The sequence below is a fragment of the Anguilla rostrata genome, chromosome 4 (assembly GCF_018555375.3).
Source record: "Anguilla rostrata isolate EN2019 chromosome 4, ASM1855537v3, whole genome shotgun sequence".
Lineage (NCBI taxonomy): Eukaryota > Metazoa > Chordata > Actinopteri > Anguilliformes > Anguillidae > Anguilla > Anguilla rostrata.
In genome coordinates this window covers 18784118-18798750 of record NC_057936.1, presented here as the reverse complement: position 1 = coordinate 18798750, position 14633 = coordinate 18784118, and the positions used below count along the sequence as shown (strand labels likewise).

At 39.0% G+C, this 14633-nt stretch overlaps 1 protein-coding gene across 5 annotated transcripts in view; it reads right to left on the bottom strand.

Moving 5' to 3' along the window:
• LOC135252709 (lethal(3)malignant brain tumor-like protein 4) overlaps positions 1-14633 on the bottom strand; it is an 87465-nt gene that overhangs the window by 39923 nt on the left and 32909 nt on the right. For all 5 annotated transcript variants that reach the window (XM_064331116.1, XM_064331115.1, XM_064331114.1 and 2 more), the window contains 2 exons: positions 11852-11966; positions 8435-8537 (listed from right to left, as the gene is read on the bottom strand). In XM_064331116.1, coding sequence (XP_064187186.1) covers positions 8435-8537; positions 11852-11966 — 218 coding nt within the window. The remainder of the gene's footprint in view (positions 1-8434; positions 8538-11851; positions 11967-14633) is intronic.

The window sequence follows — 14633 nt, the reverse complement described above, 5'->3', positions numbered from 1 at the left end:
GCTGGCCCCGCTGTTGCGGTCCAGCCATAAAGAAACAATCCCTCCCGGGGCGAAAGCGGCAGGCAGGGCAGTTTGCACTCCTGACAGTGAAAGGCTTCCCACGCGAAATTGGCAGCAAAGAAGCAAGCGTGATTGCTACAAATAGTCGGCAATTACAGGCGAGGGAAAAGGGTGGAGGGCAGAGGACAGAGCGGACCTGTGAGCGAGCGCTTACAGCTGTCAGAGGAAGAGGACGGGAAGAACAGCCAGCTGCAGACCAGGCAGCCAGAGCCACATGTCTTCACAGCCAATTACAGGCCCGGAAATCTGTCTCCCCTCGCTCCTCACAAACCTTAAAAAACATCACGCCGATTTCATACTGCTTTCACACTGTCGCAAAGGCAAAGAAAACCAAAATTCTGTGCTTTTAAAATTGAGTACCACTTCACCTTGGTTCTTTATTCTTACAATTTTTGAATTGCAGCAAGAATGGTAACAGCCTTCAAGACAGGGAATTAATTTAAGATATCAGAATTTACAAGCACTTCCCCCATTGTCTTCTCCCAACAGAAATTACAGGTGCAACTGTAGACCTATCCCATACCAAAAATATCCTCCTTCAGCTGAGTGCCCACAGATACTGTACAGCTGGTGCAGACAGGAAGATATTGGTCATTAAATGAATCAGAGGAGTGGCCACTATGTGTAGAGGTACAGGGTAGCCTGCTAACTGAGATATCGCTAACTGAGGACTCTTATGCGATGCTCCGGTACTACAGGTCACAGCGGGTACTGGCATGGCTCTGATTCGACCAGCCCGCTGGACCACAAACATTATGCCACTTCGGATCAGTCTAGACCAGTACTACACAAACTGAAGACTGGGGCCCATTGATGTGTCATTGGAGTGACTGAAGCGGGTTGCAACATTTAAAAAAATGTACTGTACATACTGTAGCGCACTTTCAACAGGCATTCACTTCTTTAAGTCCAATTAAATACTGCACTGTTGAAACTTACTGTACACATGCGGTTGTTTTCAAAAGTTAAAATGTAAAAATATTATAATTATAAATAATTATAAATATTATATTATAATTATAATAGGACATATGTCTTCCTAAACTACAAGCTAAAGGTGACAGAACATATTCCTTCATTAAGCAGTTTATAGAATTTGTTAACACATACTAGTACGCTTCTTACTATGTTCACTATGTCAGTGTGAGCGCATAGACCGCACACACACAAAGGGTTTGTTTTGTGTGGCACTAAGTAGCAGAGTCAGCACAAAGACAACTTAACCACACTGCATATAAATACTTTGCTCAGCATACCAAGCCAGGCTTTCCCTGTTTGCCTTTGAAAAAAAAGCACCCAGCCCTTCATTGTCCCGCAAGGCTAACAGCCACCACATTACGGAGCCCTATACCTCCACACTATACTATTCATAAAAATTCCATCTGCATCCCCAGAAGCAGTCATTTTGAAATCTGCACTCGGCCTCATTTAAAAAGGCATTTCTTCAACACAACAGAAACAGGCTCACGGGGTCGGCAAAGATTAAATTTTGACACATTTTATTTTGCTTTGCATTGTGGTGCAAGTCTTTGCAGAATCCGAAAGTATTAGCAAGTTACCCCCTTTGATAGTAACATGACTTTTTTGCCACACAATTACAGTGTTTTACCTTATCTGTTCCTGGATTCAGAACACTTTCTCAGGTAATATAACCAGCCATTATTGACTTTAAAAAAGTCTAGCCATTATTCACTTAAATCTGCTATTTACTTCACTGTGAAAATGCACAAACAGCAATAAAAAAAAAGATTAGCGGGTGGAGAAGTTTGCCAAGATTTATGAGACCTCCCGATTTACTGCACTAACTGAATAGGCAGAATGTAGACGGCTTTAAATTCTCGAGAGGATTCCTCATAGGTCAATATGAATTCATTTCCAGTTTAGTAAGGGCCGTAATATAAAACCAGATGTACAGTTGTGGGTACAAAAAGCACAGTGGCCTTCTATTGAAAACAGGTCATACATGAGAGCACGCCAACAGGGAATAAATCAACACCCACAGCAGGAATACCAGCTGGCTGAGTCTGCCACCTCTTCAGATAGGATTATCTTGGTTGGAGATCAAGGGGTCAAAGAGTAAGCGCCATCAAAAAAATGAATAGACACTACGTCTGTGAACACTGGTAATATTCCCAACACAACTGGCAAAATACAAAAGAGTAGTTATTTAAACCAAAAAAACACACATCATTTTTGTGAGTTAGCGTTTGCCTTAAAGTGATTGCAAAATTACACAGTTGTATCCAATAATTACAAAAAAACCAAATGACTAAGGCCAAATGAACCTTAAGTCAGCCGGGTGTGGAATTACAGAGCAACTGCAACCAATTGTACCAGCAGGCAGCGCAATTTGTAACAGTTCTTAACCTTTAGGAGAAACAAATAAGAAAGCTAACTTCAAACGCTGTGATAAGGTTTTAAGATTAAATGAAACAACCTTTGCATAGTATGTCAAAAAAGGATATTGTGAAAGTAATTTTCCTTATGTTAGGTATATGAACAAAAGTCGTGCAGTATAATAGTTAGGGAACTGGACTGGTAACTTTACTGGGCTTGTCGGTTTGACTTCCAGCTGGGCCAGAGTTCTAGGGGAGCGTACCTACATTCAGCCCATGCCCTTCAGTGCATTCACTATTTAAGCCTACTCCCAGCCCTATGTTCCTCTGTGCAATTCACAATTTAGAACCCTACTTTCCCCCAGCCCTATGCTCCTTCAGTGCAATTTCACCAATTAAGAACCCTACTTTCCCTCAGCCCTATGTTCCCTCAGTGCATTCACATTAGCCTCTTCCCTCACCCATTCCTCATGCAATTCAAATTGAGCCCTACTTTCCCTCAGCCCTATGTTCCCTCAGTGCAATTTCACAAATTTAGAGCCCTACTTTCCCCCAGCCCTATGTTCCCTCAGTGCAATTTCACCAATTTAGAGCCCTACTTTCCCTCAGCCCTATGTTCCCTCAGTGCAATTTCACAAATTTAGAGCCCTACTTTCCCTCAGCCCTATATTCCCTCAATGGATAACCCTACCAATTTTTTCCGCCTTATTTTAGTATTGCATGTACACATTTTTCTTACTTTCACAACTCTAATGCGCGCACGCGCACACACACACACACCTATGCACACACAATGTGCTTCAAAGCAGAGGGATACAAAATGGATAATAGGTGGCTGTATGATTTGGAAACTGTGAAAAGGCCACCAAATGCATTCCCCAAATAGGCCGCGAGAGAGAGAGAGAGAGAGATGGGGGAGAGAGAAAGAGAGAGATTGGGGGAGAGAGAGATGCGAGTGTGTGTTGTTCATGCGCAGGCGTCTGTTTATGTCTGTGTGCATATTTAATTGTTACACACAATAGGTTTGTGTAGGAGTGTGTGTGTGTGTGAGAGTTTGTGTGTGGACAAATTATGGTTGTCATGCCAGAAATACATACATGCAAATATACGTACACACACACATACACTAAAATAAGACAGGAAAAAAATTGGCAGGGAAATTCCACTGAGGGAACATAGAGCTGACCCCGTGCTGCAGTGCTTTGGTAAAATATTCAGCTGCATAAATGTATTATATGTAAAAATGTTATCTGTTCATGTCACTCTGCATAAGACCAACTGCTAAATGCTGAAATGTATAACATCTACATACATCTAAATAATTTTTATACCACCACTGTTCCTAACACACCATTGCAGTCGAAATGCAGCTACTATACAGTAGGTCTTTTCATTTAAGAGCCAGCAAGACATTTACAAAATGCACATACACACTTATCATAAACAGACTCATTTCATTACTAATGCCATCTGAAGCCTTATTTGGGAGTGATGTGCTTTTAGTGAAGTTATATTACAGTAATGCGAGGAGAGGGCTCTTCAAATACAACTCAATTCCCACTCTGGAATATATGACAGATTTACTTTGCACATCACATAAGTGAGTAACTCAATGCGGTGCCTGTCATATATATTGGACGCGGGCTTGAAACTGTCAAACGCCAACTAAATATATTTCACAATATATTTCATTCGGCAGTGAAAACAACCACATTCTGGTGGGAGTCAGTTCTCTCCGGTTTGATCTCTATCCAACTGAAATAAAAAATGGACAGCATCGAGAGTTTCCATAGCCAAATGCCAAAGGACCATGCGGCATTACTGGAGAAAGAGAATGCGGCAACCTCAAGAATGGTATCCTCAATACAAGAGGAATGGCTATAAATACAATTCATCTGTAATCAGTAGGACGCCGAATCAATCTAAATAAACCTCTCCAAGGGTCTTTTCTCAACTCCAGCAAACAGAACTATACACAATGGAACTCTGGTCGAAACAAAAAGTTGAAACAAAAGGAAACAACAGAGTGGACAACATGAATATCCCAATTCATCTACAAAACATCACTGTCCAAAAACAACTTCAATTTAACCTCAGCCAAGCACATTTCTGCACACCCAAACATTAAAACTGCACGGCTATTTTCCCAATGGAAAAACAACTACTTTCCTAAAATTTTGCCTCTGTGACCTGTCATTTCATGTTGCTCTCTGTCCAAAGCTACTCCTCTTCCTACAGGTGTGGGCACACCTTTATTTCCATGGAAAGGAAGTGTCTGCAAGTTAATCAATCATGTAGAAAATCATCCCCAACCACTTGCATCTCCATTGTGATGACATAATCTGATTAAATCTAATTATTTTCCCTGAAAGGCGGATTATATTTGATATCTTGATCAGATTATTTAGATGAGATTTTGAAAATGATCTTTTATTGTGCACACACACACATACACACAAATGAGATCTGAATTACCACACTAAATAAAAATAAAATGATTGAAGGCCTGAAGCCAAAATTGTCCAGTTGTGCGTAAGCACATTTCAGCACATAACATTTATTATAATGCATTCCAAATTAAAAAGCTATGTCTATGCATGGTTTTATTACGTATCACCTTTAGCTGTGACAGCTCTTCCTTAAAACCGGCCTTAGGCTAGAAAACAATAAGATGTAATTAAAGTCCCGTAAAGAATAATGGCAGAAGTTTAAATGAAATAAATGTTCCCACAAGTGAAAATAATTCTGGAAATGGCATGCAAGCATTGGTAAATAGACATGTGTTCAGCTATTATAGAAGAGAAAAAAATCTCTCTTCAACAGTTGCAAATAAAACTGAATTCTATGTTAATATGGTGCAAATTCATGCAAAAGGAATGTAAATGATACGATAATTAAGTTCAGGGCGTCCCACTTCTTCAATCATGGTGCACATAAAATCCGAGTCTCTGAAATAAGTCTGAATAATCTGATCCTGCAGTCTGTACAGAAGCCTTGGCTCTTCCTCAATTCAGTTTGTGATTACCTCTTTGATAAAATGAGAGGCCAGATTAATGAGCAGCCTCTTTGATGAGGTGCGGGGAGCAGAAATAAATAAAAAGAAATTGAGACCCGAATCATATTCTGTGTTATATGAAGGGCACAATAAATGATTTCTTTGATGAGAGGGAAAGGGGTAATTACCCAGACATATCACAGAAATAAATATCACACTATCTAAACTGACGTCGTCCACATTTTGAACTTGCTTAGTTGTCATCTGCTTATCAATACCAAAGCAGGTTTAACAGACCCATATTAACCCCTTGAAACCCAGGGCTTTTTATAAGAATCCCCCTGTTTTAAATAAACCCCATCATAAACAACATACAGTACAGACATGGTCGAAAGCTTGAACTAAAGAACACAGTTGTACTGTACCAAAATGACCAAATCCCCTGATCTTGTGATGACCTCACTCAGTAAACATGCAGGACATATTTAATCTGGAAAAAACAAAAAAAACAAATTGTATTTATTTATACAGAAATGCCTGTTTTCAGGTGCTCCTGAAGAGACATTTAACACAGTGGAAAATAAGGCATCGACTTTTCCTAGCATATGTACAAAAAGTGGATTCATTTGCTTTGGCTCAGGGGGTAATTTGTTTACGTAATTCCCAGTAGAGAAGGATTAGCAACCGTTTGTCTTGTTGCAGACATTTTTTGGATTATAAAATATCATAATCATCAACCTGGGGTGCCAATTTCAGCCCTCCTTTGGGAGGTGGGACTGCCTAATTATTTATTTTGTTACCTCTAGTGGTTTTACTGATGGAGACTAGGTTTTATGCATCAAAGTGTGAAGAGTCGAAGGTTTACAACTGTGTATGGGTTATAACTCTGATCCTTGAAACAATGACCGATACAAGCAATAATTTAAGACAATGTTACTGTTGTACGCTGGCGCCTAATTTCATGGCCATTGAGCATTAAGGCTTTAAACGGACATCAAGACTGCTCAATGCTAATTTAAATTTAACAAGCCAGGGAATATGACTGCTCTGTAACAGCACCACAGAGAGCTTCTCAGGATCGTTCAGCATTGATCATGATCATTCCTAATCCTCTGAATAATGCCTTTTTCCGTAAACAACATGATGTGACCTGGCTGTGTAAAGGGAAACACACTGTAGGCTACCTGTTGTCGAAATACGTTTTATGAGCTGTGGCCTAGGTTCAATGTACATGTGTAAAAATGTTTTTTAATTTTTCTTCACCAATGAACCCTAACGGTTCATTGGTGAAGATATAACTGAATTAATTGCAAGTTAAGGACAAATTTAGGCTGAATTCAGGCCACTGTATGCCACAGCAAGCTGAAACACTACCAGACTGCTGTCGTATGGCCTTACAAACTGTCACGACTGCCACTTAAATTGAAAATAAATTACCTACAGTGAGAACTTGCTGTAATCCAGGGAGTTCTCTTGCATATTAACGACTTATTGTTAATCAATGCATGATAGAGGCAACTTGCAGAACATGCACAGTTGAAGATTACATTGAAACAAGTGCATCGAGGAAAATTGTTTTTATTTTTAATATCGCTGTGACAGGCTGTCTAATCCAAGTAGTCATCCTTGCATTTTCACACTAACAGATGAGACATGAAAAGACATTTTGTTACCCACTTCCAATGTGAGATGGTATCTTACACAGGGACAAAGAACAGTTTTTATTCTGAGGCTCTGAAACTGACTACATTCAGAAAAGCATCCAAAGAGAACACGCTACCAAAGTCTGTTCTACTGTACCCATTCTTGGGCATAGTGCAGAGGTCAAAATAGAGGTCAAAACACTGCCACAAAGGTGAAACACAGTTCACAGGATACCAGCTGACGCACGCATTTGGCTGAAATGTAATGGAATAGATACACTAAGAAACCCAAAAGGACTAAGGCCAGATATTTCTGCTGTTCCTTAACCCTCTTTTCTCAGTGAAAGCGCTTTCCAGACCAGGCTACCAGGACCTCTCAGGATCAAAAACCTGGAGCAGCCGTCCACAGCTGGCCCTCTGCAGACCCATGCCAGTTGGCTGCTCTATGCTGCTAGGGAGCACGTTCATCTGCTGCCTACCACTCACATGCACGCTGTTAGATGATTACAACCAACAGATCTACGGCTGAATAAGACGTTTGTATTTGAATCAAGGTCAAAAAGGCACACGGGGGATGAAGGGAAAATTATTAGATATTTAATATAAGGGAGGGGCTCCTTTGACCCCGCTCCTGGAGGTCATCATTACCACAGAATTTATGAGGCACTGACACTGCACCATTCTTCAATAAATATCTAAGGGAAAATCCATGGAAGCCTTATTATGGAATCCACGGAACATAAAGGAATAGACTGAGACCCACTGATGCAGGTTATCATGAGATTGTTGCATTTTTGTATACTTTGTGCTAATACATAAATAATTATTTCTTATTTACACTACATGCTCATGCACTTGATTATAGCAGTCATGTCAGAATATTAAAAGTGAACACACAGAAAAAAAGCAATACAACTACATCCACTGCCAACACAGAGATCAATGCAGCGATGCTGCCACGTTGTATACCTTTTCCTAATTGAAATTCAGCTCAAAAACCACAAAGCCAACAAAATCACCAAGATAATAATTCAGGGAAGCAAAGCTTATGTTTTAATGAAAAGCCAAGTGACCTTTCAAAATTCCAATTTTAAGGTTATAAATGAACATGATAAAAACTGGAATGAATTTAAAGGCCTCCGCTTGAGAAGTGTCCAAAAAATTAACTATACACTACATTCTTTTACTGCAAACAAACATAGTGCCTAACAAGGTACTGAACTAGCACTCATTCATATTAAACAATATAAAACAGACATTTTACATAAACAGTTTAAACAAACAGATGAAGGTGAGCTTTCATGGAGGAGGCTGAAGGCCCTTTAGCCTATCCATCTCCAATGTAGATCACAGCTGCCATCGACTTGGCTGTTTACAGTGTAGTGGGAATTTAAGCTCACCTGTGGTGTCCTGTGTATCTGGCGCCTTTGATGTGGCCGACTCCCCTACATCCTGGAGTCAGGCAAGTTCCTGGGGCTGCTAAGCTCTTGAGGTCTGAGGATCCTAAAAACAATGATGAGCAGTCATTCCCTTTGTCCTCCCATTTAGACATCCAGTGACCTTTCATCTGTTATTGTGGCATAGCTTATAGTGAATATAATGGGAATCAGGACTTCTTCACTCTCTAATTTTAAATGAATGCATTGAATATGCTTGACTACTTTGCTGTATTCTATCTTGACTAATATTAGTAAAATAACATAACCAAACATTTCCCCCAAATCAGTTAGCATTGCGGATGTCTTTTTAAACTGGCCTTTGCATCCAATTAAAAAAACAATTATATGTTGGCTCCTTCATAAATTGAATTTTTTTTCTCTGATATTGAACTCATAGAAATGAATACCAAGGAAAGCTATGCTTCATGGAGGCATCAGCAAATCAGTAATTACACGTTCATGTAAGTAAATGGTCCATTATCATCAAAATGTTTCACAATTATAATCTTCGATTTTATTTGATTTTATTTTATATTTTGCGAGTTACAATATCTTTTTGAATCTTCCTGGCTAAGACATCTGCTAAATTCTTACTGTCCTAACATTATGATTCATTAATCATGAATTTCTGGAGGGTAGGGGCTCTTCTGAAGTGGCAAAAAAGAAGAAAATCAACTGATGCAACTTTAATATTGAACTAACGGGATTTTAAATGTATGTACTACCTCAACCAATCTTAGTGAATAATGCAGACTCCATTCATGTCCTTACAACCCAATTCCTCATCATATTCACCCAAGAGCATATTGTCAATAACCTGACCTTGGGGCATGACCTTCACTTAGCCTCAACTGTTCATCACTACTAGGGGCAATTCCTGTAGGATTTCAAGAAAGAATTAATCAGCAGATGTGATGAAGACTTTAAACATATGTCAGTACTGTATGGTACTGACAGATTACATACAGTGATGCTAATTAATCAAACTGTATATTTGATGCTACTGACTAACCGTTGCATGCTCTTCCTGAAACTATGGTAAATCTGCCTTATTAACGTCCTTGTTTATACATTTAAAGGACTCATTTTCAGAGGTTTATCATACACTCAACGTAGTAGTTGGGTTTATGGGTTACGTAGTTAATATAAACTGTGTACTTGTGAAAGCTGGTAACAGATGTTTGTTTACAGGCCGACAGTATTTCTGACATTTGGCAAGGAATCTTGGCAAGAGGAGGACATTTGGCAAGAGGAGTACAGTAACTTTTGATTACAAACTTCAATACAACTGAATCCAAGAGAATTTAAGCACCATTTTCTAACTACATGAAAACAAAATGTATCATCTCACAAAGGAACCTCAAAAATACAGTTACAAAGACTTGCAGTTCCTCAGATTACTTTGAGCGATATACTGTAATAAAACTTAACAATGCATTAAACGACCAGAGGGAGATGTGTCTCCAAAATCTCCATCTCTGATAAAATCTAGAGTCACAATTCGACTGGTGAATATAAGCGGCTTCCTATCAATTTCTCTCCTGTGTTCTTTCCCAAAAATTGAGTTGCAATGGCTGGGCTAACATAAGAAGTTCACTAGCAGCCAAATACACCAATACACCTGTACCATTAATCTACCATAAAAAGCAACTATGACAACCATTCATGCAAAAAAAACTGAATTGGATGGCAACATCTATATCTATTGTGAAGGAGTGGACAAAGCCTTAGCTTATCTTGTCTAAAACATCAATAACCCAGGCTTTTGCCTACCTAGGATTCCAGCATTTTCATTCTTTTCCAATAAATAAAAGCAGAATGTCTGGTTTACAGAGTGGAAAAATAAATCCTCAACAGTGGCCAAAAAATGTAACTATGACTGATGCATATTGCTCGCATGCCCTTTTAAGCCCAAAATTTAAAACATTTTCTCCATACAGTCGCTCTGGATATGTGCCAGAAAAACACCTTAACACCTCTGCGTGATTTCTGAAGTGCGTCAAACTGGGTGCTTTTTTTTCTGGCCAGCCCATGGTGCCACAACAGACAGGTACTCTCCTGTAATTACACTCATTTATCAATGTCCCAGAGCACCCAAAAATAGCTGGCTATACAATCCAATGTAAACTTTTTGCATTTCACCCTCTGCTACAGAAACCCATTCAGGCTTCCATGATTTATTTCTACAGGGCCTATTCTGACTTCTGCAGCACAGAGAAGCTTGATGTTTAAACAGAAGTATAATAAAAGTAGAACTACACCAGAGCTCCAGTCTGTTGCACAGTCACAAGCCCAGACTAAAGGGAGGGGGGAGGTCAACCTACCCACAAGGCCACTGAACTTACAGGGACGACAGCATCAGGTCTATAAAAAGATAGCACCTCTAATATTATTTCAAATTCTCTAGTGACTATCCATGTAATATGCTTTAGATACACTTCAGCTCATAAGGAGAACAGACCACAAATATACAGCCCCTATCATCTCACCCAACACCCAAGAAAGAAGAAAACAGAATTATAACAAAAAAAGCAAAAAAAGAAAATTCCTGCTTCAATTTGAAAGTTTCTCAACCACAACTTTGCAATTCAACTGTCATAGGCACAGCATAAAATGTACATTCAAACTTTCAGTTCTTAAGTAATTACAGCTTACTTTCTGATGAACATCATACTTCACAAAAGAATGCAGTCTTAATGAGCTGTGCCACATATTAGTGTTTAAGTCAGCAATACATGAGAGGCCAATACACGAAATAAACTCACTCTGCTTGAAGAACTGTTTTCGATAAATCAGTAGGATGGCAGCAAACGTTTTTGTTTAAAGCTAGAAGATAATCCAGACTTCTATGTTTTGTGATATAAAAGTTTATGAAGGTTGTGGAGGTCATCAGTTTGGATGAAATATATTACACAAAACAGCAATGGTAAGGTTAAGAAAAACAGACCTTCCTCCATGGCATTTTTTTCACTTAAGGGCATTGTAACTTTCACTTTATTGACGCAACAGATATTCCTTTTCTGCACGTGGCAATGTCAGGCTTTCTTGTTGGTAGATCAACGAAAGCCAATTATGCAGAGAAGTGGGTGGCTGCTCTTTCATTCTGCACGTGAACTGCTCTCCTCTGTGTGTAATACTTATTGATGTTCTTCTTTCAGCTACCGGGCACAGGAATGGCAGACCACATCACCATCAGATGCTGAGATACACTGCTCCACATGCGTCAGGGAGATTTATCGCCAGCGGAGAGGTGAGTGCAAAATCAATACCAGGGATCAAAATGAAGGAGAAGGGCTGAAGCCAGGGAATGCACCAGAATTTATATTTTAACAAAAAAGATTTATAGATCAAAAACCCTCAGGGTTCCAGTAGACTCACTTGGGGGTGGTTCCAGGGGATGACCTGTTCGGTTGCACCAGCCGGAAGGGTGTAGGTCCGGTAGGTCCGAGTCCACCCAGAAATCAAATTTCTCGTGCCAGCCATCAAAGTGGATCTATTTGGGGTGTGCAAATCAAATTATTCCACATTACTTATTCAGTTAGCATAAACCTGTATTTCAAGTTCGCATCACTTTGTTTTCACATCCATAACCAAAAAATCTCAATACATGGAAAGTAAAACTTATACATACAATATTTAAAAATCAGACCCTCAAGGCACATTGGCAAGCTCATACGGAAAAATCACTAAGAAGCAGAAAATCACGGCTCATATTGGTCTTCTTATTAGTTATTCAATCCCGTCGGTTTCATCGCACAGCTCTGTATAAAACCTCAGTGAGGAATGCACATGAAAAATTAATACTGGAGGGCCAAGGCCAAATAGTAATCAAAAGGGAAATAAAAAATGTATATTCGGGGACAGTCAGAGTTGACTTTTGTGTTACCCATTTGAAACACGTGGATTTATTGCAGTAGAATGTTAATCATTTCCAGCGGGCCAACAATTTATTGGTTTATTTTACATTTGATAAAATATTGTGCACCTGTACATTAAGGCTTGCCAGGAATGTGACATCTTTTGTCAGTTCTCCAAATCAAGACTGAGCAGACGTTTTCAGTATTTATCAGGTTATATATCCAGGGCTTTGTCAACAACCAGGATGAAACGCATGATGGGATATCAGCCCTAAAGATAGCTGAAGTCAGTGAAATGTCTCTGTGCCCTTTCCTTGTTTTATTTTTATGCATGTTCAGCGGCAGCGTAAATGTTTTCCATGCTGGAGCTCATTTTCAGCTTGTGTTAAAGCAATCACTGTTTCTATGGTTCAGCCTAGCAATTTTCCAACAGGGAATCTTCCACCTTTTGATTTACTACATGTCATAATAAAAGCCACAGGGACATTAATAGTTTTTATGTATTATTTTGCAGTAGTCACTTTAGTTGTATCTAGTTATATTTACATTTTCTTAGGCAATTAACCTTTTTCAGAAATATGCTGGAGTTTGATGACATAAAGCTTTCTGAAGTATTTCTGTTATTAAAAATCTCATCTAAGCAAGTCCACATTTGCTGGTTAATGCTCACTCCAAAAACCACATTTCTCTGGGGATACCTTGTTAATGGTAGAGAATATATTCTTTCTTTTGTTAATGCCCCCCAGAAAGAATTTCTGAAAGGTCAACTTATAAATGCCTCATTTTACATCTGGATCCATTTTTGTCCAACCCATGAGGCTTCTCAATTTGGCATTTAAAAAAAGATGACCCAAGATGTTCAGAAATAAAAAATGAATTAATAAAAAGACTGAATTCCCCCTCTATGAAATTCAAACTTAATTGAACTCTTTACTGACTATAACACTCCATGGTTTATGTTAATACGTTAACAAGTTAATACCATATCAATACAAATCACTGTCATAATTTAACAACAACCATTCAAGTGGCTGCTGTGTGATAAAACAATTAAGAAATAACAACATCAAGGGTAGGACCAAATCTAGCTGTATACCACCCTCTAGTATTCTCCTTGCTGACATTACCAAATTGGGTCAGGAAGTGATAAAAATTTTTTTTAAAAACCTTCCTGTGTGATGGTCGTTCCAGGCTTGCTATGATACTGCATAATCAGACCAGCAGCTAGGGTGTGACTGACTATGGTCAGTCGCTGGCAGACTTGTCTAGAGTATCAGCCTCCAATTTAAAGCTAAATTACACATTTCAGCTCCCAAACCATGTCATTATGAGGTCTCGGAAACGTATTTCACGCTTGCGCTAAACTGAAAATCAATGCCGAATGACGCGTGAACAATAAAAATGGGGATTTTAAATTGACGTTACCACTTTCACACTTGGCTCAGCTTGCCATGTCATGACGCTCACGGAACACAAAGGACAGTGCTGTTTGTGCACAAGAACCAACAATTTGTGCATCCCTCTGGTGGTCACGGGTGTTGGACACCTGAATAGATTTAATCAGCACCATCCTCCTCATCTGCTGTTACAATCAGACCGTAAAAACACTATCAAGTCCCTAAGGATCATTACAAACAGGCACGGGTTTGGTAAATTAAATTGACTGCTTGAATGTGATGCTAAACAAGTTTCAACTTGAATAGCAGTGTGTTTACATCCATGCAGAAATCCATCAATAAATGAATTCAGCCAAGAATGCAGATTTTTATTGGTACTGTCAGGAACTGCGGTGACAGACACACCAGCAAACAGACAAGTCAGTCACATGTCCTCTCCTTTCAACAAATGACCTTTATTAATTGTATTCTTTTTGAGCCATTGGCTGACTATCTGTTTGTTGACAAATAGTCAATTTATTAATGATTTCTTTCATTTTAATGCTAACCTTGAACACAAAAATGTCAATAGGCATGTGCAAAGATCGATATACCTATTGATTGGTTCAACTCATTGCATTACTTCCATAATAATGATTAAAATATGCAGTCGTATGAGTCGTAAGGACTCTCAGCTGAAAGGCAATGAGAGACATGCCTATAGATAACATTAACCATTGCTTGTACAGCCCCATAGAGCTTAACATTCAGAATGTACACTCGCCAAAGTATAACTGGACAATGATTAAGTGTTTAACAAAACCTGCTCGCTATAATACAAAACGCATTTATGGCCATTCACTTGCTCATTCAGGTACTGACTAGATAATTCAGCATGGTAATGAATCAGATTTATTTTATACATGG